Source organism: Macaca mulatta, chromosome 4, assembly GCF_049350105.2.
Source record: "Macaca mulatta isolate MMU2019108-1 chromosome 4, T2T-MMU8v2.0, whole genome shotgun sequence".
Lineage (NCBI taxonomy): Eukaryota > Metazoa > Chordata > Mammalia > Primates > Cercopithecidae > Macaca > Macaca mulatta.
In genome coordinates this window covers 142,869,911-142,880,309 of record NC_133409.1, presented here as the reverse complement: position 1 = coordinate 142,880,309, position 10,399 = coordinate 142,869,911, and the positions used below count along the sequence as shown (strand labels likewise).

Here is a 10,399-nt window from a genome sequence, read left to right as displayed (position 1 = left end):
ACCACAGTCGCTGAGGGAAGGGGCCCAGAGCCCCCTCACATTTCCTGAAATGAACAATAGGAGGGACTCCTGGAAACCTCACTCAGAGGGAGGAGATAGGAGAGACCAACTTTATTGTCTTGGGGACCCTGCCTAAGTTCTTGGACTGGGGAGCTATCTCCAAGGACTTGCTGTCTGTCAATCTCAAGACCACCTTGGGTCTCCCACACCTCTGTCCTTTCCTTTGTACCCCAAAAGAGGGACCCCAGCTGATTGCCACTTGTCCATGAACTTGGGAGGTAAGAGGAGCCTTAACCAAGAGGCTTGTCCACTCCTTGCTTCTGAGAAGGTCCCCGAAATCCCTCTACCCGGAGTGGAGGAAGTGTCCAGGCTGTGTGAAGAGTCCATGAGTCCTCAGCTTCCCAGTCCTCTCTTGGATATGGGGAAGTCCTGGGGTGTGACTTGGACTCCTCTTGCTGCTGTAGAGCTTCCCCTCGGTCTCCTGCCTGGAGCCTCCTTGGCTCCACAGCCTTGCCTCAGACCTATGCAGAGGAACCCAGCCACGTAGGTGCCCGCTTGCTGTTGGATGGTGGGAGAGGCAAAGGCCAAAGTTTCCAGGCCTCCGGATGGAGTGGTCTAAATCTCTCCTTCTGGTCAGGGATGTTGCAATCTGGCAGGGGAAAGGCCAGATCTGGATAATGTATTCCTGAGAGAGGCCAGACGTCCATGGACCTCACTTTCTGGAAGGATCCTGGGATCTGCTGGCTCTCTGGCTTCCCAGGGGGTGTTTGGAAAGGCTCTTGAGAAGGCAGGAGCCCAGGGGAGTGATAAAGTTAAGGGGGTGGCCTGTGAGGGTCAGGGGAGGCCATGTCCAGGAAAGTGGGTGGGACACCCAAGAGGTCCTAAGCCTTGTTCACAGACAGCCCTGGGGAGCTGGCGAGCTTTGAGAGGCAGCTCGCCTGCCCCTCGGCTGAGAGCTTCCTGAGGGCAGAGATCCTCTTTTCACTAAGATTGTTCCAAAGTCTCTGCCCAGCTCTCCCCTCTCTTTGATGCTCCCTACAGCCATCCCATGGGCTCTCATCAACCCCGGGGCTATTCCTATCATAGCGTTTTGGGCACTGTGTTGGGGCTGCCTCTTTGCTTGTCTAGCAACTAAAGGCACATCAAGGGCAGGCACGTCCACTGCTGTATCCCCAGACCCTGGCATAGACCCTGGCTCAGCACCTGGCACATAATAGGGGCTTGGCAAATGCACTGTGCAGGTATCAAATGAGGCAAAAGTAAAGTCATCCTTTGTTTGTGTAAGGTCTCTTGGAAGGGGGCATGGGGAGGACAATGGAAATCTGGCCATTCTTCCAGGCTACCTTTGGGTGGGAGGCTGTGGCAGGGGCTCTGGGACAAGGGTGCACCTCTCCAGCCACACATGTCTTCAATCCTATCTCATATCTCCTCTCTGTTACTTTCTTGGACATACCTGTCTCCTTTTTCTCTTGGGAGAGCTCCTGAGACCAGCCCTGGCTGAGAAGTGAGGGGGTTGGGAGAGGAGAAGGCAGGGCTGGAAATCCAGAGAGCAGATAGGGTGGGACTGAGGAGGATGAAAGGGGTTTCTGGGCCCCCCTGGGGGCCTCATGCAGAGATGGGGATCTTCTGAGGTCTGGGGAGCCCACTGGGGTCAGGGGCTGCCCCATCCTTCATGCCGAGGCCCCTACTGAGCAGCCAGAGCTGGCAGCATCTGTGCAGAAGCAGGGGGCCCAGTGGGAGGATCAGCGCCAGCCACGCCAGGCCAAGGAGGATCCAGATGGCTGCCAGGCTCCGGTACACTGAGATATAATGCTTGCTGGGGTCTGTGCCTGCCAGGGAAGGGAATGGCATCAATGCCAGGCATCTCAGAGCACAGCCACCTCCAGTTTCCATAGGGACCCTCACCAGCCAGGATGCTCTCTCCCTCTTCCTCATAGCAAGGAACAGCAGTGGAGGTAGGTCTCTGCGGGGTGGTGATGGGTCCTAGACCAGAAACTTCTGAGAATGTTGCTTAGAATCCACAGTAGCCCCAGAAATCATTGGTTTGGCTCCCTTGAATGGCCAGGGGCTATCTTATCCTCAATAGTTGTCCTCAGCTGACATCTCTCCGTCCCCCAAATCCCAGTGGGCCCCCTCACCCTGAGATAATGTGACTGTTTTGTTCTCACCAACAACATAGTCCCCGAAGCCAATGGTGCTGAGAGTGATGAAAGCAAAGTAGAAGCCCTCGCTGAAGCTCCAGCCCTCCACATGGCTGAAGACCATAGGTGGGAAGATGAGAATGACCAGCGTCCCCAGGGTCAGGAACAGAGCCAGGCCCAGGACTTGCAGTACCTGGGAGGGAGGGAGTTGGCCCCTGAGTCCACTTGAAAGTCTCCAGGATTGTATGAGGTTGGGGGGAGTCTGGGGTAAACTTGGGAATGGGACTGGGCCATAGCTAGGCCCCTTCCCTGCCCTGCAGACCCTTGAGTGGAGGTTGTAGCTATGTTTGCATGACCTTGTCCCACCCAGGGAAAGATATGGGCAGAGGGATTGCATTAGTGGGTCAAGGAGCGATTTGGAGAACCCATCTGGGCTTGGGGATCACACTTGAACAGGCTCCCCGGGGACTCAGATCTGGAACAGAAAAGTATCATTGAACTGTCTTGTGTGCCTCTGGCCTTGCAAGCGGCTGGCCGAGGGTGGGCACTGGGGGCACGCTGGGCAGCCTGCAGAGCTTGTTTGCTACTGCACAAAAGGATGTTGGAGTTCTGTGATGACCTTGAAGATGTGCTGCAGAGATCCCCCACTCAAAGGAGGATGGTAGACCAGCTGCCACCTCTTCAGGGTGTTCAGCTGCAGGGAACCTCCTAGCCAGGGGCATACCCTTCTTGGGAAGGCCACACCCAGTGCCTGACCGAGGCAGCTATGAAAGCCTGGCTGGTTCCACCCACTGTGGGACAACTCTGACAGCTCGCACATGCTGTAGAGCTCCTTGAGGCCAAGCCTTTGTAGAGCATGCATAGAAATCCAGCTCCCCACTCTGCCCAACCCTGCCTTCACCCTTCCTCTTTCATAGGCATCTACCCCTAACACCATGCACGCCAAACTCCATCTCAGCATCGGCTTCTGGAGGACTCCACTTGCAACAGATCTGTCATAGCAGGCCTGTAAGGGAGTTAGGGGGCATACCTTGGAGCGTCTGGGCCGGTCCTCCCATCTCTCAATGGTGGCCAGGTGGGCACGCAGCCCCGTGCCCAGGTGGTTGAGGAAGATCACATTAAGCGGGATGCCCAACAGGGCATAGAAGACACAGAAGACCTGACCTGCCTCTGTGCTGGGTGCCAGGTTCCCATATCCTGCAAGGGAAGGGGGACGTGTGCAAATATGGAGACTCCAGAACGCCCTCTGTTCCTCTTCCCCAGACTCTAGCTGAGGTTTGTCTGCCACCACCTCTGGGGGCGAGAAGGGGAAGCTCCCCTGTTCCCTTGAACTCTGCTGGAATGATTTTTTTTTTTTTTTTTTTTTTGAGACGGAGTCTCGCTTTGTCGCCCAGCCTGGAGTGCAGTGGCCGGATCTCAGCTCACTGCAAGCTCCACCTCCCGGGTTCACGCCATTCTCCTGCCTCAGCCTCCCAAGTAGCTGGGACTACAGACGCCCGCCACCTCACCCGGCTAGGTTTTTGTATTTTTAGTAGAGACGGGGTTTCACCGTGTTAGCCAGGATGGTCTCGATCTCCTGACCTTGTGATCCGCCCGTCTCGGCCTCCCAAAGTGCTGGGATTACAGGCTTGAGCCACCGCGCCTGGCCTGGAATGATTTTTATTTATAGGACTCCTGCTCATCTTTGAAGGCCCATCTCAAATGACCCTGCCTCCATGAAGCCCTCCTGACTACCACGCTCCTTCTCCCTACTGGGTGTGGTTCTCCATAGTGTTTTATGTTATTGCTATGTAATTATCGACTTTGTCTTCTATTATTGTTTTTTTTTGTGTGTGTGTGTATTTATGGTGTTCCTCTTTGTTGGACTGGAAGTTCCTTGCGGGCTGAGCCTGGGTCTGATCCAAGTTTGTATCTCCCACCCCCAACTCCATCACTCTGCCTGGAATGTCGCCTGAGTTCTAGGAAAGTATGTGGAATTGGACTTAACTGAATGGATGGGGTAGACCTGGATCTGGCGGTTTCTTCCTTGGAGTGGGATGGAGTGAGTTTTCTGGCCAAGGGGGTGTAGCAGCTGCTGTCAGTGCCCTGTTCCCTCAGAACACACAAAATACCACCTGCAGCTTTGGTGGACAGTTCCTGTATACAAATCACCCCCTGCTCCCAGTTTTTGCACATCTCTCTCTACCTGAGAGATTCTTCTGGCCGAAGGAGTGTGCTTGGTCTATGGGAAGTTTCAAAATGCTGGGGAACTAATATACTCGGGGCCAGCTCTCAACCTTTGAGGGCAGGATTTGGTAGCTAAATGGCTCTTCATTCTTGTCCCTCGTTGGACTGTTCTGAGGATGGGCTCCATCTAGCCTTTCAGAGGGTCCCAAGCAGAAATGAGCCCAGTTACCCAAGCCAGTAATCTGCTCATTAATGCAAATTTCATTGCCTTCTTCTCCCTACTGTTTCACTTACCCACTCCCTCCCTGGGCTTCCTGAATCATCTAGACACACCACATCCTCACCTCAGCATCTGCTTTTGGGGAGCCCAAACTAAGACAGGAGTCTTGGGGAAGCTCTCCTGTACCCCAGCCCTTTACCTATGGTGGTGACGACTGTGCCTGCGAAGAAGAAACTGCTGCCAAAGTCCCAGTTGCTGGGGTTGGTGGAGTTGCCTTTGGGGTTCACACCTTTCACCCAGGCTTCCATGATGACCTGTTGGGGGGTGGCATGGCAGGGGAGGAAGAAGGAGCTGATGGTTACTGGGCACCAGTTGTTGCCATGCTCTTGGCAGCATGCTTCTGTGTCATCTAATCTAATGATACTCTTAGATGATATTGTTCCCATTTCATGGAAAAAGGAAATGAAGGCTCAGAGTGGCTAAGTGACCTGTGCAAGGTGACTGGACTTCAACTCCAGTGTCTGTTCCACTGGCCAGGGCTGACTAAGGTGTAGACTGCAAGCATGGGCTGGGGCGGGAGATGGGCCTGAGGGGTGAGGTGGACGATGCTCAGGGAGGGGTCCCGTGGGAGATGCTGCTGGTGGCCAAAAGGATGGCACGAACATCAGCTGTTAGAACAATGGGTAGAACAATGGGAGGATTTCAGGTTGGGTGTGGCTGGAAGGGATTGCTGGGGAACACAGGGATCATAGGGAAGCCATGGGCTGCCTGCCATGAAGCCAGTGGTGGGACAGAGAACCCTGTGTTTCCTACTTGTCCAGGTGAGTGGGCACCCTTGCTCTTTGCTGCTCTCTAGTGAGCCCCAGCCCTTGCCTATGGGAGAAATTCCAACAGAGGCTAGGACAAAGGTGGCGGGTGTGAGTGTGTGTGTGTGTGTGTGTGTGTGTGTGTGTGGTGGTTGTTTATATGTGATGTGTTGTATGCATGTGTTGTGCATGGCAACTGTATGTTGCACATGTGTGTATGTTTGTCTGTATGTGTGTTGCATGTGTTTTTACAGGACCCAAACCTTTGCAGGCTCGAGCCTACAACACCTCCCCACACCGCCCCACCGCTGACAAACTCCAGTCCCTGGGCCCAGGCCCTTGGAGAATGGGCAGGGCTGTCTCCTCCACTGCCTCCTTCCCTCTCTTTAGTTGTGGATTGTCCCAGAGCAGCAGCACAGCCTTGCCACTTGTTGAAGAGCCCCAAAGGCAGGAGGAAGCCAGGGACACAACAGTTCTGGCTTCCAATTCCTATGGGAACCGGTTCCCGCTGGCTGGGTGGGTGTGCTTAGCTCAGAGCTAGGGTGGCCCTGGTGGGCCAAGCCAGTCAGGGCATCTGTGGTCACAGGCTGTCTGCTTTTCCTCACTTTGACGGGAACTGGCCTCTTAAGATGTGGACTTTGGATTCCCTCTCTTTCCCACACTCACAAAGTGGCCAGGGCCCAACATTCCCGAACATGCTCGCTCTCTGGAGCCCCTCACTCTTGGGAGGCAGCACTCTAGTCCTGGGCCGTCCCCCGCTGCCAGCCTGCGGCCCTCATCCTGCTGAGGGTGCTGAGTGCCGGGGGCCGGATGCAGGCGGCCGCGGGTTCTTGACTTCCCAGTTCTGTGAACCTGGGCAAGCAGTGTTTCCTCACGGAGGTAATTTTTAATACTGCTTTTAATACTAATTACTTAACTTGCCGTGTGTGTGTGAGAGTTCAACAGGAATGTGTCTTCTTCCAGAATCTCACCCCAGCGTTCTTCTGCCGCCCAGCTCAACTGCCCCGGCAAGGAAGGTTCTCTTCCGAGGCTGAGGACTCTCAGGGAAAGGGATGTCCTGTCTTCCCTGGGGAGGCCCCCGGGACTAATCAGTGGCAACCCCTTCAGGGCTGCAATTAAGAGAATCGCCTCCCTTCTTCTTGGTTTATGGAGCGAGTTAGGTCGCAGCTACCCAGCCTTCCCACGCCCTCCAGCTTGGCTCTCACCTCCAATGCGGAGCTAAGGGAGGAGGAGGTTTCAGCTTCTCCAGGGCCTCTGCCTTACTCCCAGGGTTTTGGGAGGCCCCTGAACTGTTCTGAACCCTGATGTGGTACGATGGCCCCCCAACTTTGACTAACCTTATCCATCAGGGAGAAGAGAGTAAAACCTGAAGCTGGAGGCCTCATTTCCTGGTCTCTCACAGCTACAGAACGTTCTCTGTGACCACCCAGGCCACGCATCATCTTCTAGGCCAGCTGTTCTCAGTCTTGAGGGGCCTCAACATCACCTGGAGGGCTTGTTGACACACAGCCTGCAGGACCCATCCCTGGAGTTCCTGAGTCAGCAGGTGCGGAGTGGGGCCTGACATCTCCATTTCTAACAGGCTCCCAGGTGATGCTGATTCTGGTCCCGGGGCTACACTTTGAGAACTGCTGCTTCAGGCTACATCCTGCCCCCAACACTTACACTAATTTGTGCCGCGAAGACCCAGGTCTCCAGAGCCAGCGGCCTGAGAGTGAGTGCTGTCTCTACCAGTAGCCGTGCAGCCTTGGCCAACATATTCTACCTCAGTTCCCATCTACAAACTGGAGATAGAGATTGTAATAGCTAATTATGAGAAAACACCTGTAACACACTCAGTGTCAGCTGATGAGTGGATCATGATTGGATTAAGCTGGTCGTGAAGACCGTGTTTCCCACTGTTTTAGGCACATTGTAAGGGCTCAGTAAATGCCAGTTATCAAGGTGATTCGGCACTTGCTCTGTTCCTTTGCAGGGGCTGTTGTCACTCGCTCCAGCGCCTGTTTCAGATGTATTCACCTCCCTCCACAACACGTGGTTTTGCCTTGTTTCTGGGAAAGAGGAAAGCAGAAAGGACCCAGGCAGGGGGTAACCCACTCTGTTACCAAGAGACAGCCCCGTCTGGGTGCAGTGCTGGTAAGCTCAGTTACCTTGGCCATTGCCCACCAAACCCAACTCCAGGTGCAAACAGGCCAGGAAAGGCCAGCTTGGTGGTGGCTGCTCCTGGCATTTATCTGTGTCTCCCACCTGCAGCCCTCTGCCCAGGGATATGAGCTGAGGAGAGGGCAGAAGGAGCCGCAGCCCTGGAGTTGGGGAAGGGGAAGTATGAAAGTGTGGGAGGAGGAAATTTGGACAGCGCTGATAACACTGACATATAGTTCCCATTCATCCAGCAAGTGACAGCTTAGAGAGTGCTTTTAATCTGCTGTCAAATGTCTGCAGTATAGATATGGTTATTCTTGTTGCCTTATAGATGAGGCTATTTGGGTCTAGAGAGGTTAAGTGACCTGTTCAAGGTCACACATCAATCCAGTTGTAGACCTGGGGCCAGAATCCAGGATAGATCTCACCAGGCTCTCTGTTCCCACCACACTCTGTTTCCACATGGGGCATCAGTCCCTGGGTGAGGACTCTGGATCTGCCACAGGAACCCCCATTCCACCAACCTTCCCAAGCCTCTCCATCCCCATCCCACATCACTCCCCTTCACCTGCACAAACTGCTCCAGGGCCCACTGGTCCAGGCAGGTGTAGTTCTCCAGGAAGCGCAGCTTCTCCAACTGAAAGTGGTACCTGGACTGAGCCTCCGCCTGCCTCTCTAGCAGCTGGAAGATGGTGGCACCGAGCAGCAGGTAACAGACATAGACCAGCAGCAGAGGCAGCACCCGGCCACCCCAGCAGCTGCAGAGCCCAGCATTGGGCATGCTGTGGCCAGGACCCTGCCAGGGCCGTGGGGCTGGCTATGGGGGAGAGGTGGGAAACAGGTGAGGAGTAAGCACCTAGGGACCTGTGCCCAGGCTGCCGCCTGCCCTGCCCTCCTCCTCGGCGCAGGTGTCTGGAGGCTGGGGAGACTGTTTGAACAGTGCGGCTCAGCTTGGCTGCACTAAGTGCTATGCTGTGAGTGCAAACAGGCCGGCCACCCCCTCCCGGCCTTTGTTTCCATGGACAGCAGCAAGTCAGTGTCCTGGACCCTTCAAAGAGACCCACCAGGTTCTCCTGAGTGCTTCATGTCTCTCCTTCTGCCTCCAAGTTGGATGGATGTTTCTGGGCTAAACCGGATAGATGTGCTCACTCTGTCCAGGCCCCAGTGGGCTCTCTCGGCAGCCCCCAGCGTCTTCGCCCTTGAAGGCTGTAAGCCCCCAGCTGAGGAGCTGGGAATAGATCAGAATGGGTGCGAATAAACCTTCTACTCAGTTGCCTTGGCTACAGGATGGGGCAGGAGAATTGACCTGGCTATTGGGGGAACCTCAGGATGAGTAAACTGCGCGACAAATCAGGGCAAAGTAAATAGACAGGTGATTGTCTGGCTCAGCCCGATGGTAAGAGTGTCAGGGTTGATTCTGCTGATAAATTGGATATATTGGTTTTATAACTTTTGCTAATTTGTCTTGCATGAAGCCCTCTAGTGAGTTACCTTCAGCGGATATGTCGGTGAAATGTATGTGTGAATTAAAAAGAAACTAGAAGTATATCCTGATCCTGGGATGGTACCAGTGGCTCTCTCTGAGTGGATGGAATTGAGGGTGCTTTTCTTTCTCTTTGCCTGTGTATGTGTGTGTGTGTGTGTGGTGTGTGCACATGCTTGTTCATGTACATGTATAACAGCTTTATTGAGATATAGTTCACATGCTGTATCATCCACACATTTCAAGTGTGCAATTCAATGGTTTTTAGTATATTCACAGAGTCTTCAAGGTTCAGCCTTGTTGCTACATGTAACAGTACTTCTTCCTTCTTTCTGGCTGAGTAATATTTCGTTGTGTGGCTATAACACATCTGTTTATCCATTTGATTTCTAGTTGATGGACATTTGGGTTGTCTCTGTTTCCTTCTTTTAAGAATAAAGCAGCTATGAACCTCTGTGTACAAGCTTTTCTGTGGACCTATGTTTGCATTACTCACAGGTACATACCTAGGAGTAGAATTTCTGGATTATCTGGCCACTCTGTTGAACTTTTTGAGGAACTGCCAGGCTATTTTCCAAAGTGGCTAAACTGTTTCATATTCCCACTAGCCCAGGGCGAGGATTCCGATTTCTCTGCTGTGTTTTCTGCTGTTTCCTTTAATGAGCTGTGGCTGCAGACACTGTGAGTTGCGTGCTGAGTATCCTTTTCCTCCTTCCCAGGTAGCAGAACCCTGGCTTTGTAAGTGTCAACCCCAGGCAATGGAGCATAATTGGTCTAAGTCATCGAGCTAATCTTGCTCCCCTCTGTCTCAGTCCTTGAGAGCAGTGAAGTCACTGAAGACCCATAGGACAGTGGGCAAGAGGGCCAGACTGAGGAGAAAGCCAAACAGGACACCACAGTCCCAGCCTCAGCCTGGTTCCTGGGAGCCCTGGCAGGTGAAGTGCATCCCAGTGAGTCCCAGCAGGGGAGCTGGGAATACCGCATTAGTCCGTCACTCATGCATTTCTGGCTTTGTGCACGTGCAGGCAAAATGGCTCCAGGAGCTTGTGGAGAGCCCCAGCTACAGGCTAGGCCACTGGAAGAAAAACACATTAAAACCTGGGGAGGAGGCCTGAGGGTCGATGCGTCCCCTGCACCCACTTTCCCAAGCTCCCTTGCAGCTGGGGCTGGCCACGTACCCAGGTCCAGCCATGATTGGGCAGAGGTGGCTTTGGAGGTTTGGGCAAAATTGTTGTCTCTTGACAAAGGGTTCAGCTGCAGCTGGCCCCACATTTCTCCCTCTTTCTGTCTGGACCTGCTGAGCCATCTTGTGTCCCTGAGGGAAAGGTCATGGGCACTGCAAAGACACTGGACCAATTCCTGCACACACCTCTCTAGATTTCTTTTTATATTAAAAACATAAACCTTATTTGTTTCAGCCACCTTTAGGTATTCTGTTACT

At 53.7% G+C, this 10,399-nt stretch overlaps 1 protein-coding gene and 1 long non-coding RNA gene across 4 annotated transcripts; one reads left to right on the top strand and one right to left on the bottom strand.

The window, feature by feature from the left end:
• Positions 1 to 96: 96 nt before the first annotated feature.
• KCNK16 (potassium two pore domain channel subfamily K member 16) lies at positions 97 to 8,418 on the bottom strand. Of its 3 annotated transcripts, XM_001117141.4 has the most exons (6): positions 8,044 to 8,418; positions 4,727 to 4,841; positions 3,172 to 3,338; positions 2,169 to 2,334; positions 1,689 to 1,829; positions 97 to 521 (listed from the first exon to the last, which is right to left on the bottom strand). In XM_001117141.4, the coding sequence occupies exons 1-6, from the start codon at positions 8,254 to 8,256 to the stop codon at positions 394 to 396; spliced, it is 930 nt and encodes a 309-aa protein (XP_001117141.2). In that variant the 5' UTR covers positions 8,257 to 8,418; the 3' UTR covers positions 97 to 393. The 3 variants fall into 3 exon arrangements, with proteins under 3 accessions (XP_001117141.2, XP_077856168.1, XP_077856169.1); XM_078000042.1 differs by having other exon boundaries at positions 97 to 1,829; XM_078000043.1 differs by lacking the exon at positions 1,689 to 1,829.
• LOC144340363 (uncharacterized) lies at positions 4,860 to 9,412 on the top strand. The gene is made up of 2 exons (XR_013416424.1): positions 4,860 to 6,212; positions 6,297 to 9,412. It is a non-coding gene; the product is annotated as an uncharacterized LOC144340363 (long non-coding RNA).
• Positions 9,413 to 10,399: the final 987 nt, after the last annotated feature.

What these genes read in the sequence shown, in the direction of transcription:
- KCNK16 (XM_001117141.4), bottom strand. Translation starts at nt 8,256, where the DNA reads ATGCCCAATGCTGGGCTCTGCAGCTGCTGGGGTGGCCGGGTGCTGCCT. An exon ending in CACAGTCGTCACCACCATAG is followed by an intron (nt 3,339 to 4,726) that starts GTAAAGGGCTGG and finishes CTTCCCTTGCAG; the next exon opens with GATATGGGAACCTGGCACCC. An exon ending in CTTCGGGGACTATGTTGTTG is followed by an intron (nt 1,830 to 2,168) that starts GTGAGAACAAAA and finishes CTTCCCTGGCAG; the next exon opens with GCACAGACCCCAGCAAGCAT.